The following is a 20125-nucleotide window of genomic DNA, read 5'->3' on the forward strand; positions in this document are numbered from 1 at the left end:
TGCATACCAAAAGATTGAACACCGGGCTTCCCATCATGAGCTTAAGAACGATCTCATTGAGCATCATTAACAGCTGGCTGAGAGATATTGTGTTTAAATTACTTTAATATTCATTTATTTGTACCTGAACAATTTATTTGATCGGATTATTTGCTGAGTTAAATCATTTGTTGTATTCAGATTAACGGTTCGTAATAATATTTGTTGAATTATGCTCATTGTTTGATTCAAATTGTTGTAAATAGGATAGAAAGAACGTATGGCCCAATAATATGTGGGCCTACTTGCTAGGCAAATATAAAAGCCGTATTTTGTCTAAAAAAATACAAAACCTGTATTATGACGACTCTATGTTTGGCACAATCTTTAAAACACTATGACGACTCCATAACAATTGCTCTTATATGAAATATAAGTGAGTTAAGCACACGCAGCCAAACAGCCATTTTGCCTCAGTCACCTAAATATCGTTTTTTCCTTTGTCGCTTAAGGCTGGTCATAGTGGGGAGTAACTTAGACTAGTAACATGCTTATGTTACTAGTCTATGTTACTACCTTCATAGTGAAGAGTAACATATATGTGATGTCATGCAAGCCATCATTTATTAAGATGTAGACTCATTTTGCCTTGGGATGTGTTATGTTACAGTAACATATTATGTTACTTCAACCATCTCTCTCCTCATTAAATACATGTCATGTAAGTAAATTTTTCTTGAGGTGTGTTATGTTACTTGCTAAGTTACTTTCACTATGACCAGCCTAAACGACGCTTAGAGGTTAGCTCGTAGATTGCTCATGCATTGGTCAGAATTAACAAGAAAGGTCATTGAGCCATTGACATGATACAGAATTGGCAACCAATTAAACATAGACAACTTTTTATCATAACCAAAAAGTTCGTAGGTTAAATACTGCTACCATCCGAACACACCCATACAACCCTTAGGAGATTGCATTTTGATTTGTTTTGGGCTTTGCTCTCGAAAAGAGAAAAGAGATTAAGATAGAGCTTGTCTTTGGCTTTTCGAAAGAAAGCTTGATTCTGAGAACATCACACAGATAATAAACATAGCGGAATTTCGAGAAGTACAACTCGAGAGCCTTGCATCTGCTTCTTGTGAAGCAAAGTGACCTCACAAATTTCTCGATTTTGCCCGCTTTATCTCTCCTTTGCAACTCTCACTCCTACATGGATCCAGCATGTAGGACATGGCGATCATTAGAAATTCACGAATCAGAAATGCACGTTTCTGACTTGGCCTTTGTGCACAATATATATAGACCAATAAGGTGGGACATGAAGTATGTGAGCTCGAGCCCACATGCTCTTGGATGAACAATAAAATTTGAAAAAATAGTAAAAAATCCAAAAAAAATCAATTTTTTTGTCAAGAAACATTGATGATTTTTCTACGCGCATGCAAATTTTCATGATGAAATCACATTTGTGCAGGTGCTGGCAAAAATAACAAAATCGATACTCTAAAAAGAAGTGTTTTTGGAAGCATTTTGGAGCATCGATATTTTTTTGCTGAGACATCCACAAACGTGATTCCATCACGAAAATTTCCACGCGTGTAGAAAAATAATCAATGTTTCTTGACAAAAAAATCAGATTTTTTTTGAATATTTTTATTATTTTTTGGATTTTAATGTTCATCTCCGGGAGCATGTGAGCTCGAGCTCACAATAGCACTTTGGAATAAGGCGCTCAACAAGAAACCTTGGTATCTTAGTATCCAGGTAAATGCAAGCCCTGCAAACATAATCTCCCATTCAATACCTTCGATAATCAACTATATTTCCTTACATACATCTGATCGATCCAGAACTTCACATACTAATGTTTCGCAAGGTAAAGTACACATGAAAAATCAAAGCGGATCAGTGTCTACTGAAGCTTCTTGGATCTTGGAACCGAAGACGACAACTCTTTACTGGATGATCTGATGATGAAAAGAACTGTTTCCATCAGCATGCCACCCACCACTCCTAAGATGCCTCCAGCAGCATTCTGAAATATAATACCAAGGCCGCACTTGTTATATTTAGATGTTTTACTACGTAAAGCAGCCTTCTGCACCATAGTAGTGCCTTGCAGGATGGGTCAAATGCAGTATGAGTAAAGCCACACCGCTAGCACAAAAATTACCCTACGGAGTTCCATAATGGAAGAACAAGCAACTAGGTACTCTTGACTTACCATGACAGGACTGTTGCTGAACAGAGCTTTGAAAGTAGCAAACCCCACCAAATAACCCGTGAACATTATGACCACAACATGCAGACCTGAAATTGGGGAAACATCCCATCAACAAATGAAACATAACATTAACCCCTTGCAGTCTAAGCTCAGGAGTAAACATCATAGTGCGCTAAGGAGAATAAGATACTTCTAACTACTAAAACATAGTCGGGCATTGCTCACTCGAAAATCCCAAAACTTGGATCAAATTTCATGTATAAAGGGTAACATCCTGGTCCTACCAACCGGGAAGGGAACAGATGAAATCTCAATATTTCATTGTGCTTGCAAAGATTGAGTAGAAGGTACTCCCTCTGTAAAGAAATATGAGAGTGTTTAGATCACTAAAGTAGTGATCTAAACACTCCTATATTTCTTTAGAGGGAGTACTAGGCGGTAAAATATCGATCTCACAATAAAATAGCAATCTCACAAATGTAATCCTACAATTACAGATTGCATACATGTATGTATGCAAGCTGAGTCCACCAATGCAGCTATTATCTTTCCCGTGCAAAGTACTGCAAGTTTACTTTGCAAGTGTTGAACAGAAGATAAGCAAGACCATTTGTTTTGATGCAAGTATACCGGATGCTGGTTATAATCTTTCGAACATGTTACAGCTTGGCTCATTTTGGTTTGAGGTTTCACCAATTGAACCAAAGAAGGACACAGTGAATTAATATTGGAACTACTTTTTATGTCTGATGATGGAGCAGTCCAAGAGTGCAAGCAAACAAATAGTCTTTTTAGTCTAAATTAGGCTTATGTGATCAACGTGGCTGGATAGATTAATTAGTTTCCTAATTAAAGAGTACTACTTAGAATAGAAGTTCTGTTAGCAACCTCAGCTTTTAAGTCGGTTAGATTTTTTTTGGCCCTTGCACCTGGTGTGAGTCGGAGATAAAAAAGGGTCGTCAGTCTTGTCCCAGGAGATCAGTTTTTGGAGTTTTGAGTTGAGTTGAATAAACTACCAGAAAACGCTTCACATTGGGAGGCACCAAGGATGTGTTCTTGTAAATCCTAGGGATTCGTTGCTACTGTGCATGCGTCTGATCTTGTATCAGTGTCGGTGCAAGTCTTCTCCTTCGGCTTCTTACTTTCGTTTGATCTGAAGGTTTGTTCTTCTAGGTCTATTTTTCCTGCGACTATTGCTGCCGTTGTTCGTTGTTGTTTTGCATGTACCGTGAAAGGTCAGGACATCTACACGCACAATTTAGTGTCACGCTATTTTGTGCTACATCACAAGCCAAGCCATGGGCAATTGAAGTGTTGAATAATAAGCCATCAGTTTATCCTTTGTGTAGCAGCTAGCACCTCCTATTTAGTGAAACAAATTGTATGCTTACTGGCGCTGATAAGAACTGTCGTCTGCTAAGCTTTTGCATTCGCCTCTAAGCCATGATACACTGTTCATTTGTTTGATAACTGGCTTGGCTCGTTCAATTAGCAAAGAATGAGAAAGGGCTGGTTATGGTTGGAACTGCAGCAATCCTATGATCTATCTAGAAAACGTATAATGATGCATGTAATTGAATGAGAAAGGGCTGGTTATGGTTGGAACTGCAGCAATCCTATGATCTATCTAGAAAACGTATAATGATGCATGTAATTAGTACTCCCTCCATCCCAAAATAAGTGTCTCAAGCTTAGTACAACTTTGTACTAGAGTTAGTACAAAGTTGAGACACTTATTTTGGGACGGAGGGAGTACTAGAAAAAAATAGGCCTTGGCTATCGGCATGATCTATTTTGCAGGGCAAGGAACCCAAGAGGAGCTCAAGTTGGGAGCCAGGCTGTTCAAGCAGGTGGTGAATGAAGTGTCCTGTGCCATGCGAGGATGAAGAACGATGATCCCATGGCTGAAATGGGATGGAGGGTGAACAGTGATGAAGAAATCTGAAGGCTGCGATTTCTCCTATGTGTTTTGGAGGAATCCAGTAAAACTGTGTAGGTTTTGTTCTGTTAAGCCAATGACTCTGTGAGCTATCTTTGAAGATAAGCTTCCTGTTGTTTGGAACCTGTTCTGGGGTCTCAGCCCCTGTCGTTGCTACTCCCTCCGTTCCTAAATATAAGTCTTTTTAGAGATTCCAATATGGACTACATACTTCCGTGCTGATGCAACAATATGGAATTATATTTAGGAACGGAGGGAGTAGTTCTGAATTTCTGATGCTTGCTAACACTAGTGATTCATCTAAGTTTTATTCCCACATGGAAACCTATTTGCATTGTCTCAGTTCTAAAAATTGTGCATCATATTGTTGCATTGGCAATCAGGCTTATATATGAGGGCTCAGTTTTGTTTCCAAACCAAACAATGCACATCCAGTTTAGGAGAAAGCATGAATATGAGTATTCGTACCGAATCCTAGCTGATCCTTGTAAGAGGAGAAGGGTTCGGTGTTGTCCTCCTTAGGCGCGACATCCTTGACGAGCTCGGCGTACTCCTTCCTCTCCTGCATCTCCCGGAGCTTCTCCAGCCTCGCCTTGAGCTCATCGCTCTGCACGGGCACAGCCAAATCAAAAACTTATATCTGGCTAAACCTCACCAACTCGGACCACGGGTGTCGCCGTGGCTGCAACTCACCTTCTCGCGGGGCTTGGGACTGGACAGCACGAATTGAGCGCCTTGCAAGAGCTGTCTGAGAGGTGGGCGGCCGCGGGAGCAGTCGGCGCACCAGATGGCGCGGATGGAGCGGTAGGGGACGGCCCGCTCAGAAGAGAGGGCGGAGGCCAGACCCCGGAGGTCGTCGGAGAGGTCGGGGGAGCCGGCGGCGGAGGAGAGGAAAGAGCGGATGGGATCGGTGGCGGTGACAACGAGTCCCGGCGTAGCGGTGCCGGCTGACATGGCTGCTGCTTCAGATTTGGGATGAGACCATACGGCGATGAGCAGGGGTGACGACGGCGGTGAGATCTGATGGGCGGACGGGAGAATTCAGGGATGCCGGCGAGGTGGTATGTGGGAGCGGCGCGATTACGATGGTCGTGTCGACGTCGGTCGTCGCGGCTCACGGGCACCCTCTGTTTGCACGACCCAAATCTGTTTTTTTTAATCATCTCCTCATTTATTCACCCCATTGTTAGATTCACGTTACCCCGTCGGATCATTTTTCCTGTGCGATCCTGGCCGTCCGTTCTCGGGCTGGTTTGCTGTAAGCAAACAGATCATCGCCCGATCGCCTTGGCCTTTGGATAAATTTTCAATCGCAACGTTCTCAAAAAAAAATCAATTGCAACTAATTGTAAATTTGATGCCCCCACCAGGGCATTTCGTCATTTCATTTGTTGGCGTATAAAAGGAAGCCGCTCTAGTTGCGGAGACCTAGTTGCGTGCATTCTCCCGCACTCACGACCCTCTCCTCTTCCCGGCCATGGCTCCCCACCCTCTTCCGCCGCCATCTCTACCTCCCACCCTCCGGCCGCCAGCTCTGCCTCCTCCCTTCCTGTCACAACCCAAATTTCTCCTAAATTTTGGTTGTGAAATTAGAAGCATATGCATCCATGATTTCCTTGCATATTTGGCTTTTGAGGCTAACAAGGACAACATTTGAATTCAAACTACCATTTGAATTTAATTAGAAGCCATGGAGGCCTCACCCTAAAAATGATTTTCAGAAAAAACTTGCATCTAGGGTTATGTTTTGCCCTATTTATTTTGAGTGGACCAGGGTTTGAAAATAGTATAATTTGTGCAATTAAACTATAAGTAAAATTCTGGAGATAATAAATAAAACACAAAAAGAAATAAAAACAACTTTGCAAATGGGCACATTAGTTAATTTGGCAAATTGCAATTTGTGAGAAACCCTTGGGGAAATGTTCATCTAGTCACGAATATTACCGGGGTAATTTAGAAACACTTTCTCTTTTGAAGAAAATTTAAATTCAGATTTGAAAAATGACAACAGAAGGCAGAAACAGAAAATGGAAAAGAAAAGAAGGCCCAGCCAACTAGTCAACCAGGCCGCGTGCGCCCACTCTCTCTCTCTCTCTCTCTCTCTCTCTCTCTCTCTCTTCTCTCACCGACGCGCGGGCACCATGCGTCAGCTCTCTCCCTAACCTCCCACAACTGATGCCGAACCCCGGTCGAACCCGAGCACGAACCAGAGCACGCCCGCGCCCATGATCTCCCACTCGCGCACTCCGGCCGCCCCGAGCCTAGCAGCCATGTCAAATAAATAGCTCTCCCCTCACTCTCTCAAACCCCTTCGCTCTCACTCGCCTTTCCCGGCAGGCTGCTCTGCCGCGAGCTCGCCATTGCCGCACTGACTGCAACCCTAACCACTAAATTCCGGCCACTGTAGCCACCCTCGAGGCCAGCCACCATCACCGTATCCACCACACTCCAGCGAGTCCTCTGGACATCTTCGACGCGAGGTTTGCCGCCTGGAACACCACCTTCATCGGAGACCGGTGAGCTCCGCCATCCATTTGGATGTGCATCTTGTCCATCTTGATCGTCGTGATCACGTGCATCTTCCTGACCCATCCATTCATCCTCAGGCACACGGGAACGACCACCGGGTCCAAACCCGAAGCTTCTTGATGTTGTCTGCAACTCCGGAAGCCCCGCACCATCGACTCCGTCCACCCCAGCGCCAACTAGGACCACCGGGAGCCCTGTCGTTGCCGTCCGCGTCCGTCCGACCACCTCGCCACCGTCGAGGAGCACCGGAACGCTGAGTTCGTCCACACCCGAGCTGTGCTCAAGTTTTTCGGTGAACTTTGATGACCTAGTTGTTGGGCAACATAGTAGGAAACAAAAAATTCGCCCTTGCACACACCCAAGATCAATATGAAGATGCATAATGGGTTGGGATCACGATCGTTACCGTCACCGAGTTGCAACGATGAAGAACGTGTTGGTCTAGATTATACTTGGAGTCCCTCAAACCGTCGATGGATGATCCCACGAACAGCCCATGAACAGTCCCTCGAACTGAAGACCAAAAGCACGACATTTCTACTTGGTTGCAAGCATGCAACCTTCACGACCCGGCAACGCTTCGCTGTCCGGAGCTAATCGTCCAGAACATTTGTTTTAATCTTGTTACAATTTAAGCCAGAGATTCAGTAATCTTAATAAGTTGTATTATCCTCTCACTTACTCCTTTAACGAGCAAAGATTTTCTCGAAAAATATTTATTTTCTGACAAACTTTTTGTCCTTTGATTTTTGTGAGAGGAACACAAAACCTGCAATCAAGCATTGGTCTAAAATATTCTATAACTCTTTATAGTTTTATCAGACATTTAGATGGTACATCTATTTAGTGAATATTATGTTGTTTCATCTATAAATACGCAAAAAAATAAGAGCAGATCGGTAATAATAATTCCACAATTATTCAATTGCTTGCTAAACTTATGGCTTAGATATATTTCTTCATGAAAGAAGAACCCTTTTATCTTCCCTCATAATGATATTATATCTTTATCCTGAATTTCTTTGAACTATTTCAAATATTCCAGTCCTTATGTTTTATCAAGTAAATAATATTTACTCATAACATTGATGGAGTGTAAATATTCACCACACCTATATTCATCGGACTTTATACATCTCAATGTATTCAGTCAGTTTAAAATATTTTTATACTTCATCTCTATGAAGATCCGATGTAACAAAGCAGTGCCACACACAACTAGTTTATTTAGTCTTTTCAAGATGTTTAGCTTTAATGTTATAGATCTCAAAATTCAAGATTCATCATGAATAAACCATCACAAAATAGAGGTTTAATCAAAAACATATTCTTATAATAATCCAAACAATTATTGTTTAAAACTTATAAGAATATCCATGACATAATCCATTGGATAATGTATTACATAACTACAAATCAAAATAACTATTATTTCAAGTCTAAGATAAATCTTGAAGATAAACTAAAGGGATAACTCTGATGGTCTCCGAGTAGCGACCCATCACCATTCCCGATTTATATCACGACTTTATTTCTTCTCTCCTTGTGAGCTCTTTGTAGTCCCTACATCGGTTTTGCAAAATGGGAGCAACCGATTAGTATCAAATACTCATGACATACAGAATTTTACAAGTAGTATAACATTAACTTTTTATAACGATTATACCTTTACTGAAAGAACCATTCTTCTTATCTGCCAAATATTTCTTGCAGTTATGCTTCCAGTGTTCCTTCTGCTTGTAGTAGAAACATTCAGGCTCTTTAGAGGCTCTGCCCTTGTTCTTCTTTTAAGACTCGGTCTTACTGGCTTCTGTAGATTTCTTATTATTGGACTTGCCCTTCTTCCTGAAACTGGTGGTCTTATTGACCATCAACTATGTTTGTTCTTCTGCATTTCAGTTTCCGCAGTTTTGAGCATAGCAAACAACTCGTTTGCACTTTTCTCCATCCCATTCATGTTGTAATTCATGATGAAACCATCATAAGATAGACAAAGTGAAGCAAGCAAAATATCTGTACTGAGTATCGGAGGAATTCCAAATTCCAGAGAAGCCAGTCTATCAACATAGCCAGCAAGCTTTACTATACGCTCACTCATTGAGGAACCCTCTTTCATATTGCATTCAATCAAGGCCTTCATTAATTTAAAACGCTCAGTCCTTGCCTTCTTCTTGTACAGAACTTCCAATGACCCAATTATCAATTGAGTATCAGATCGTTCAAAACGCTTCTGTAGTTCAGGATACATGCAAGTTAACATGAGGGCAATGGACTAAATCACAGTCATCACTACGAGTACCGTAATCAGCAACTTCTTTTGGTGTTGCATCCTTTGTAGGAGCATCACCCAGGGGTTGATCCAGCACATACTCCTTCTTAGCACTCCTAAGAACAAATCTCGGGTTCCGGATCCAATCCGCATAGTTTCACCATTAGCGGCCAACTTTTCTTTCTCTAGCATAGGGGCTAAGCTGAACATATTGCGAGCCATTGATCTACAACGATGGATGCTACTTCTTGAGCTTGCATTGATTTTTTCCTCGAACAGGAAAGGGTGATGCAATAAAGTAGAGATAAGTATTTCCTTCAGTTGAGAACAAATGTATCAATCCAGTAGGAGGAACACACAAGTCTCCAATAATTTCACCTACACAAACAAACAAACACTTGTACCCAACGCGATAAAGGGGTTGTCAATCCCTTCACGGTTACTTGCAAGGATGAGATCAGGTAGTGATAGATATAAAAGATAAGTAAAAGTGCCAAATAAAATAAAAGTAAATAAATTGCCGCAAGGTATTTTTTGTGTTTTTGATTTTATAGATCTAAAAATAATATGATAAAAGATAGACCCGGGGCCATAGTTTTTACTAGAGGCTTCTCTCTTGAAAGAAAGCATACGGTGGGTAAACAAATTATTGTTGAGCAACTGATAGAAAGTGCATAGTTATGACGATATCTAAGGCAACTAGTAAATGCGCACGTGCAACGCACGTTAATATTTAGGTAATATATTAATTGCACGTGGATGTTAGGTATGCCATTATTTCTATGTCAATCCTGTGATTAGTGCAATATTTGGTATGATATTAATTGCACGTTAAACACGTTTAACACTCGCCATTGGAGCAGTCTAGGTCGTTGGATTGACTTAGTTCGATGGCCGAGATCAGTTGGATCTGCCCCTTTGGGTCTTTTTATATTGGTATAGATGATCATGTATATAGGCATCATGTCCATGACAAGTAGACCATCTCCTGCCTGCATCTACTACTATTACTCCACACATCGACCGCTATTTAGCATGCATCTAGTGTATTAAGTTAACAAGAACAGAGTAACGCCTTAAGCAAGATGCCATGATGTAGAGGGATAGGTCCAATCATTATGAACAAACCCCATCCTTTTATCCTTAATGGCAGTAATACAAATACATGTCAAGTCCCTTTCTCTCACTCGGAATACGCACCGCAAGACTGAACACACTACAAAGCACCTCTCCCATTGCAAGAAAAACCAATCTAGTTGGCCAAACCAAATTAATATTCATAGATAATCTGATCATAAACCCATAATTTATCGGATCTTAACAAACGCACCGCAAAAGAAGATTACATCGAATAGATCTCCAAGAACATCGAGGTGAACATTGTATTGAAGATCAAAGAGAGAGAATACACTACTGCAGGATGCTGCTAACGCGACACTACGATCAGAGGCCCTTCGAGAAACTGTGTGCGATGCCATAATCGCAAACGGTGCTATATGAAAACCGTCAGAAATGTGTAAAACGTTTGCGATGACGGATGCATCAAACACGGTTCAGGTATTAGTTGCGTGTGCGATGAAGGGCATACGGTTGAGTTCAATGAACTGTTTGCGATGAGGAGGAACAAAAGAAACGGGCAGCCAGATGGAGGCGTGTGTGATACACATCATACAGTTCACTCGGATGAACTGTTTGTGATTAGGAAACATAAAAGAAACAGTCAGCCAGATCAAAGGTGTGTGCGATATACGGCATGCGGTTCACTCGGATGAACTATTTGTGTTGAGACATGAGAACAGAAACGGTTCAACTTAACAAGATATGTGTGATATGCGGCAAACAGGTCTGTAATCAGAAAATGTGTCTGAAGACCGATAAGAACATAGACGGTTGCTGCTAATAAGATGTGTGTGTTGTGCGATGGGATTGCATACAGAACAACAACATACACACACACACACACACACACACACACTTATAAGGACATGCTTGCATAACCAAATTAAACAGCCACTTACATAGTTGGCTACTACAACCATGTCATTTGCACACACCAAAGTAAACTATTACATGCATAATTACATAGGTGGCTACTACACATGACATTTCCACACACACCAATAAAGTAAACTATATATTACATGCATGATTAACTAGCATAAACGATCATCTGATCATCATCTACTTCTTGTGACGCTTGCTCTTCTTGTGGCTCGACCCGGACTCGTCGATTTGGGTAACGAGGCACTTCCTCATGTCAACGATCCGCCTATGCATCTCATAGCATGTGTACACGCTCTTGGCCGCAAACCTGAGGTGAGGTTCATCCAGTTGCCGCATCCAGGCCTTGTGCCAGGATACGGGACTTGTTCTCTGGGCATCCTGCTTCATCTTTTCGTAGTAGAGGTCGATGATGGACGAGGCGAGTTCGACCAGGGAGTCCTGCTTCGTGCTGCCCCAGAACCTGTAGTGGTCATGGATTTCGACAAGGTTCTTGCAGGCCAAGCCCGTAACACTGAGCGCTTTTACATCGTTTTTGGTATCCACCATGGTGAACTTGTAGTCGGTGCTATTGACAAACCTGTTGAAACGGTCGCAAGGCTCTGTGGCCATGCAGTAGTGGTAGATGAGGACATGATGGCGCATGCACAACTGGGCGACGGCAACCTTCTGATCTATGCCGGGACGACCGGCGATGTACTAGAGGTCGATGCCGACCACCTTATACTTGTCTCCAGCAAGCAACTGCTCAAAGCTGTTGATGTAGTCGTCCACCACGGCCGGGTCGATAGTGTACACCACCGAGAGATCTGTCTCCCTCGTGTGGGTCTCCACTCTATCCTCGCCGAACTCCATTGGAGCGCCGCCGGACATCCCCTCTCTATGTGTCGTCGTGGGTGTGCTTGTTGTGCTGTGGGGCGCGATCGAAAGGTTGAAGAGACTAAGGTTATAATGGCCGCGGGAATTAAAGGGGAAGCCGAACGGCCAGGAATATCGGCAGGCCCTGATGGCAGTTCTAATTTGCAGCGCGTAACTCCAGCGTGCCGCACGTAACTGCATCGCACGGCAACATGTGCGGCGCAACCGCATGCATACGGGCCCCCTGACGTGATCGTGTGCACGCCCAACCGTTGGCAGAGCGTGCGCGGAGGGACGCGAGCAGAGCGCTCCGCGGTCGCCTCAACCGCGAGCAACCATATATATATATATATATGCATATAGCAGTTGAACACGCAAGGAAAAGCTGTCCACAAGCCGAGCGCGCCGACGGACGTGAGCAGAGCGCGCCGCGGCGCCTAACGACGAGCACAACGCGCTGCGGTGCCTAACGGCGGGATAGACCTTCATTCAAGCCAATCAAAATAAGACTGGAATGGACATGTCTGTATTGAGCAAAGGGATCGCACATGTCTGTATTGACTGGAACGAGAATGCAATAGCAAAATAAGAATTAAGGCCACGATGATGCAATCACAGTGGTGGTTATAGGAGGCAAGAAGAAAGATGCATCCATCAACGTATGACCTCCTCCTCCTCAACTCAGTGCACCGGTCGGGCCACCGACCGGCGGCTAAGGAGCGGCAGCTTGTGTGGCGAGGTCAAGGTGCTTCTCAACTAAGGCATCCAAGGCTTCCAGCCGGCTGAAGAAGGCCAATGTCGTAGCGTCCTCACTGGCCTTGTAGATACCTATGTACACGATTTGTTCGTACACATGGATGTGTAGGTCGATGGTTTCTTGCAGGGCGAGGCGCCTCGCGGCGAGCGCGACCTCTAGGTGGACATTCTTCATGGCGTCGACGGGCAGTCGCAGGGCCACCAGTGCTTCAAAGAGGTTCCAACCATGGAGGCCGATTAGGGTGGCAGGCAATAAGGAGCCCGGCGCGTGGGCTGGAGGAGTATGGCGATGTCGTCCACGAGCTTCTTGACGAGGGTGAACCTGTTGGTGCTGCGAACGATCATCTGGTCCAACTGAGAGTCGTAGCTGGCGTCGATGGCGGCCATCCACCAGCCGGTTGCCAACACCGTATGGAGACGATCCACTGTGCCATGCCGCAGGCCGACGTCGTGGACCATCTGGCACAGCCGCTGGCTGCTCGCGCGCATCACCGCCATGGGTCTGGAGTGGGCACTTTTGCGCTTATTAGTGTAGGTGCTTAGGCAAATGCTTAGGTGCGTACGATGTGGTAGATGCATTGGAATGGAGGGGCGCCTTTATATGAGTGCAAACTGCGTTGCATTCACATCGTGCTGCCTCTTTTCCCAGTCCTCCCATTACTTCCCTCATGCATTCACACGATGCTAATTGAACGAGGATGCATCATTGGCCATTCAACACTTCGGGAACCGCTACCCTCTCCCTCGTCTGCATTAAAGCCGTATCAGGAACTGCGTCGCCCGCTGTCAAATCGAATAGTATTGCGCCGCCCCGCTAGTGATTCACACGGGGCATCCAAAAGAACCGTTTGTGTTCAAGAGATGCACAAATCCTGCTCTCACTTTGCATACGGGTGTTCTATCTGAAACCATCATGCTTGTTGTGAGAAGCTCTGGTTTATGAGAAGCATATACCCAAACCTGCCCCAAATGGGACAAAAACTTTACCACGGCATGTTGATGCCCCTCCATGATAGCATGCCAAGTTTTTCATGAATTTCAGACGAGTTTTGGATTTAATACAATTTAAAAACCAGGTATCTCAATGTTTGCGGCCGAGTGATGGTGGCAAGGCGTTTGACATTCATTCCCATTTCTTGCATGGGACGAAAGCATGCACCCAAGGACCAAAGATTTGATTTTTCAACCAATTTATATGCATTGGAGCATGTGCATGTAGTTCAAATTTGAATTGTGCACATAAATGCATTGAAAACTCACTTAATGCATAAAAATGTCCAAACGAACCCTGAAAATCACAAAAATAACACAACACTCTTGTTGTTCTATGCATGTTGACACGAGAAAAAAATTGAAAGCAATAAGAGGCAATGGACATCGTTTCGCCCCCAAAGTTGAGGCGTTCCCTACTAAAACCATCATGCTTGTTGTGAGAAGCTCTCATTTATGAGAAGCATATACCCAAACCTGCCCCAATTGGGATAAAAACTTTACCATGGCATGTTGATGCCGCTCCATGATAGCATGCCAAGTTTCATGAATTTCAGACGAGTTTTGGATTTACTAGAATTTAAAAACCAGGTATCTCAATGTTTGCGGCCGAGTGACGGTGGCACGGTGCTTGACATTCATTCCCATTTCTTGCATGGGACCTAAGCATGCACCCAAGGACCAAAGATTTGATTTTCAACAAATTTATATGCACCGGAGCATGTGCATGTAGTTCAAATTTGAATTATGCACATAAATGCATTGAAAACTCACTTAATGCATAAAAATGTCCAAACGAACCCCAAAAATCACAAAAAATAACACAAAACTCCTGTTGTTCTATGTTGACACGAGAAGAAATTTGATAGCAATTAGAGGCAATGGATATAGTTTCACCCCCAAAGTTGGGGCATTCCCTACCGAAACTATCATGCTTGTTGTGAGAAGATCTAGTTTGTGAGAAGCATATACCCAAACCTACCCCAAATGGGACAAAAACTTTACCACGACATGTTGATGCCGCTCCATGATAGCACGCCAAGTTTCATGAATTTCAGACGAGTTTTGGATTTACTAGGATTTAAAAACCAGGTATCTCAATGTTTGCGGCTGAGTGACGGTGGCACGGTGCTTGATATTCATTCCCATTTCTTGCACGGGACCTAAGCATGCACCCAAGGACCAAAGATTTGATTTTTCAACTAAGTTATATGCACCGGAGCATGTGCATGTAGTTCAAATTTGGATTATGCACATAAATGCATTGAAAACTCACTTAATGCATAAAAATGTCCAAACGAACCCCGAAAAATAACAAAAAAAAATAACACAACACTCATGTTGTTCTATGTTGACATGATAAAAAAATTGAAAGCAATTAGAGGCAATGGATATCGTTTCGCCCCCAAAGTTGGGGCGTTCCCTACTGAAACCATCATGCTTGTTGTGAGAAGCTCTGATTTATGAGAAGCATATACCCAAACCTGCCCCAAATGGGACAAAAACTTAACCACAGCATGTTGATGCCGCTCCATGATAGCATGCCAAGTTTCATGAATTTCAGACGAGTTTTGGATTTACTAGAATTTTAAAACCTGGTATCTCAATGTTTGCGGCCAAGTGACGGTGGCATAGTGCTTGACATTCATTCCCATTTCTTGCATGTAACCTAAGCATGCACCCAAGGACAAAGATTTAATTTTTCAACCAATTTATATGCACCGGAGCATGTGCATGTAGTTCAAATTTGAATTATGCACATAAATGCATTGAAAACTCACTTAATGCATAAAAATGTCCAAACAAACCCCGAAAAATCACAAAAAATAACACAACACTCCTGTTGTTCTATGTTGACACGAGAAAAAATTTGAAAGCAATTAGAGGCAATGGATATCGTTTCGTCCCCGAAGTTGGAGCGTTCCCTACTGAAACCATCATGCTTGTTGTGAGAAGCTCTGATTTATGAGAAGCATATACCCAAACCTGCCCCAAATGGGACAAAAACTTAACCACGGCATGTTGATGCCGCTCCATGATAGCATGCCAAGTTTCATGAATTTCAGGCGAGTTTTGGATTTACTAGAATTTTAAAACCTGGTATCTCAATGTTTGCGGCCAAGTGACGGTGGCATAGTGCTTGACATTCATTCCCATTTCTTGCATGGAACCTAAGCATGCACCCAAGGACAAAGATTTAATTTTTCAACCAATTTATATGCACTGGAGCATGTGCATGTAGTTCAAATTTGAATTATGCACATAAATGCATTGAAAACTCACTTAATGCCTAAAAATGTCCAAACGAACCCTGAATAATTCCAATTCTTTTATGATCACTCCAGATAAAAGGTCTAGCAATTCAAACACCGTCCATGGCCGCTGTGGCCCCATTATGTAATTCAAATCAAGGCGAAAAATCAAGTAGATCCCACACAGTTTATTATAACCAACCGTGTGAGATGCAGCACAAAATATCTTCGGACCGTGTCTGAATAAGGGACCGTGTCTGATGGAACTTTGTGCACCCTCCCCCTTACCAAAAGCCACATCCCCCCTTTCCGCATTCCTTTCCAAGTTGAAACCTTCACTCCTTGCTTGCAGCGCCGCCGCCTCCTCGTCGGTGACCCTCCTTCACGCTGCTCGGCCTCACCTATCCAGGCAGGTAATCCACATCCGACCCCCATCTTTCTCCTCCTTCCACAACCCACATGCCCCGACCGCCGACGCGAGCGCGACACCTTCCACCCAAATCACCGACCCCTCCACCAAATAAGCACTGGCCTAAGCCATGGCGCACGCAGTATAGCCAAGACCTCAAGGAGCATTTGGCAGCGGAGAAGCAAATCGCGGTCGCACGCGCTGATGAGGTTGCGATGGCTGCCATTTGTGCCGACCCCAGATCTTGGAAGAGCACCTCGCCATCGAGGCCACCGTTGACACCTCGCGTGCCAACGCCGCGATGCGGTTGGCTGCTTTAAACGATAGTTCATGGTGTTTTCTCGAGGCCACCGTCGGTGCCTTCGACGAAGACTTCGAGGTGTTTTCTCAGCATGCATGTGCTTACCTCATCTCAAGAGCCAGCAGGTTGGTGCCCGGAGCGGCTCAAGCAACTCACCACTACAACGAGGGCACCCATGATGCAGAGGCCTCGCCCTCTTCCATGTCCAAGGAGCCAATCGTCATCGATATCACCGACAATGAGGAGTAGCTTGTCTTATTAGCTCACTATAAGGACCCATGCTTAGTTTGCTAGCTACTGCCTTTCCTTAACAAATTCTAGTGAATTGTGCTATCTACTTTCACCATGCAATCTTCTGCTATAGTGTATATGTTCTATATGTCTTGCAATGTGGTGTTCAATTAACTGCTTGGTTCAATTCTGCAAATGTGGTGTTCAATTCTTCAAGGTGCAATATTTCCAAGTTGTTAAGTATGCTTGGTTTGGTTAATTATCTGATCTTCTATTAGGAGTATGTTATATTGTTCAATTGGTGTTTAGTTAACTGCTTGGTTCATTTGTTGTGGCTTGGTTCACTTGTTGTGGTGTTTAGTTAACTGCTTGGTTCAATTCTGCAATGGGATGTTCAATTGTTGTGGTTGCATTCTCTTATTGTATACCATGTGAGGAATAAATCAAATTTGGTTGTACTAAATACATGAGAATCAAATACATTTGCTATATTTCCAAGTTGTTAAGCATGCTTGGTTTGGTTAACTGTCTGATCTTCTATTAGGAGTATGTTATATTGTGCAATGTGGTGCTCAGTTAACGTTTGGTTCATTTGTTGTGGTGTTTAGTTAACTGCTTGGTTCAATTCTGTGCGATGTTCAATTGTTGTGGCTGCATTCTCTTATTGTATACCATGTGAGGAATAAATTGAATTTGGCTGTACTAAATACATGAGAAACAAAAACAATTGCTATATTTCTAAGTTGTTAAGCATGCTTGGTTTGGTTAAATGTCTGATCTTCTATTAGGAGTATGTTATATTGTGCAATGTGGTGCTCAGTTAACGTTTGGTTCATTTGTTGGTGTTTAGTTAACTGATTGGTTCAATTCTGCAATGCGATGTTCAATTGTTGTGGCTGCATTCTCTTATTGTATACCATGTGAGGAATAAATCGAATTTGCCTGCACTTAATACACGAGAAACATATACAAGTGCTATATTTCTTAGTTCTTAATCATGCTTGGTTTGGATAAATGGGTTTTCCATGTGGCTTGAATTAATATGATGAATCTGCAATGTGCTTATTTTTCATCAACATATTTTACTGATAGCATGCGAACCCTTACTTAACCTGATGACTAACTACCTTATATGTGTTGTAAGGAAACAATGGGAAGCACTGAGGTTTACAAGATGGTACTAACTATTATACCTTGCCTTTTTTATCCCTTTGACCCGTTTCCAATATAGAGAAGATATTTATGCACATCCTTGCTTTCAGGGTTCACTGATGATTACCTCTCAAACCACCTCTGTGGTCAGGATGCGAGGAAAGTTTTCATACAACACCCACGGTTCAATATTGAAGTGTTCCTGAAGAGGTCGAAGGATGGATGGTCAATCATCCACAGGCACTGGCCTAAAGTTGCAAAGACCTTCAACATGAATGAAGGCTCAATATTCGCCTTCCGCTTCAGCAATTTTCCAGATGAGACGCATCTCTCTATGTACCATCTATGATGCTAATTTCGAAAGGTTCTAGATGTTGCATGTGAAACTTGCTCCTGGTGCAGTTGTATAATGGGGTAGCTGAGTGCTGAAGCTATATCATGTTGTACTCCGATGTATTTCAATTATGAAATCCTGCTTCCTTAATATGGAAATGGAACATATTTTGTGCTTAATATGAATGTCAATTAGATTAGTAAATTGATTATTAATAATAGGCCAATTAGCTTGCTAATTGGGTTTTCTTATTGCAAACGGTTAATGAGAAAACACCGTGGGTGATGACCTAAGGCAACACACACAGTTTCTAGGAATAAACCGTGTTGGATCAATGAACAATCACACACGACATTCTCTTCAAAACTGTTTGCGTTACGCCACCTTGCGCAAATGTTTTCCTTGTAGTGACTGTGTGGGATGTATATACGAACGGAAACGTTTAGTGGTGACTGACTGTGTGGGATGTACTTACGACCAGAAATGATTTTGCCTGTATAATTGTATTTTTTAGCACTACCATACGCATTTCTATATTTGAGTGCTCGCCGGTCGCACACGACCTCATTTTGCCGAGCGTGTGTGCCAGGAGGGCATATCCCCAATGGTTTCTGGGTCATGTGGGAAGGACCCCCCTATCGCCCACACTCACTTGGCGACGGTTCCAAATGCCATCGCGGAAAGGGGTAAAAAATCGTTTGTTTAGGACCGACGCGTACCAGTGATAAGCCATCTAGATACTAGCTACGGACCCGTAGGTCTGTGGTAAACTACTCACACATCATCGAAAGGGCAGCAAGGTTGATGTAGAAGCTCTCCGTGGTCGAATCCCCCTCTGGCAGAGTAACAGAAAAGGTCCCCAGATGGGATCTCATGAAGACAGAAACTTGCGGCGGCGTAAAAGTATTTTTAATGTGCCCTCTAGTCTACAGGGAATATTTGGGTATTTATAGAAGAAAAATTAGGGTTGGAAGTGCCACGGGAGGCCCACAAGCTTGGGGGCACCCCCCTAGGGTGCGCCCCATAAGCTTGTGGTCATCCCATGGATCTTCTGGCCTCCTCCCGAAGCTTCCAGGGTGTCTTGTGGTCCAAGAAAAATCATCAAAAAGTTTCTTTCCATTTGGAATCCGTTTGGTATTAATTTTCTATAAAGACAAAAACAAGGAAAAAATAGCAACTGGCACTGGGCACTAGGTTAATAGGTTAGTCCCAAAAAATGAACCTAGGTGCCCACTAGGCACCAGGGTGTGCCCCCCCCCCCCCGCCCCGCCTAGCACGCCCTGGTGGGTAGTGGGGCCCCTGGCCAGCCTCCACTACAAAAAAATACACTTCCGTGATGATACGTGTTTGTCACAGCAGGTCGCGTTTTCTGTCATGCATGTACATCCATGACAAATTTATGACAGAATCAAGATAGTCATACCTGTGCTGTCGTAGAAGTGTTCCATGACATTGCCAAAATTATCATCACGAAAGTGTCCACTTCCATGACGATAAATCGCGCGTCACAGAAGTGCTTTCGTCAAGGGTGACCGACACGTGGCATCCATCGTAACGGAATGCCCTTAAGCTATCGGGTCGGATTTTGGATCCGATAGCCCGTTAACAGCCACGACCAATGCCGATTTTCCACGTGTAAAATTCTCATTGGCTGACGGATCCACGCGTTAGCTCCACGTTGGCACATGTGTCACTCATCCAACGATTGAGATGGGCCTATGATATGTTGACACGTCGACCGGCCCAAAAGTGGCCCACAAAGTTTAAATGGGCTGGGCCAACTGAAGGCCCATAAGATTTAGCGGACCATAATGGGCCGGCCCAGCTAAAGGCCCACAAAATTTAGCGGACCATAATGGGCCAGCCCAGCTAAAGGCCCACACAATTTTGCAGAC

At 43.5% G+C, this 20125-nt stretch overlaps 1 protein-coding gene across 1 annotated transcript; it reads right to left on the reverse strand.

The window, feature by feature from the left end:
- Window positions 1-1760: 1760 nt before the first annotated feature.
- On the reverse strand, window positions 1761-5295 carry LOC125511354. Its single transcript, XM_048676704.1, has 4 exons — window positions 4839-5295; window positions 4614-4752; window positions 2207-2292; window positions 1761-2017 (listed from the first exon to the last, which is right to left on the reverse strand). The coding sequence occupies exons 1-4, from the start codon at window positions 5097-5099 to the stop codon at window positions 1895-1897; spliced, it is 609 nt and encodes a 202-aa protein (XP_048532661.1). The 5' UTR covers window positions 5100-5295; the 3' UTR covers window positions 1761-1894.
- Window positions 5296-20125: the final 14830 nt, after the last annotated feature.

The sequence above is a fragment of the Triticum urartu genome, chromosome 1 (genome assembly GCF_003073215.2).
Source record: "Triticum urartu cultivar G1812 chromosome 1, Tu2.1, whole genome shotgun sequence".
NCBI classification, from domain to species: Eukaryota; Viridiplantae; Streptophyta; class Magnoliopsida; order Poales; family Poaceae; genus Triticum; species Triticum urartu.

Bases quoted from the DNA above. Each gene is read 5' to 3' on its own strand.
- LOC125511354 (XM_048676704.1), bottom strand. From the start codon at position 5,099: ATGTCAGCCGGCACCGCTACGCCGGGACTCGTTGTCACCGCCACCGAT. The intron at 2,293-4,613 runs GTACGAATACTC...CCCCAATTTCAG, and splicing joins CAAGGATCAGCTAGGATTCG to GTCTGCATGTTGTGGTCATA. The intron at 2,018-2,206 runs GTAAGTCAAGAG...ATTATATTTCAG, and splicing joins TCAGCAACAGTCCTGTCATG to AATGCTGCTGGAGGCATCTT.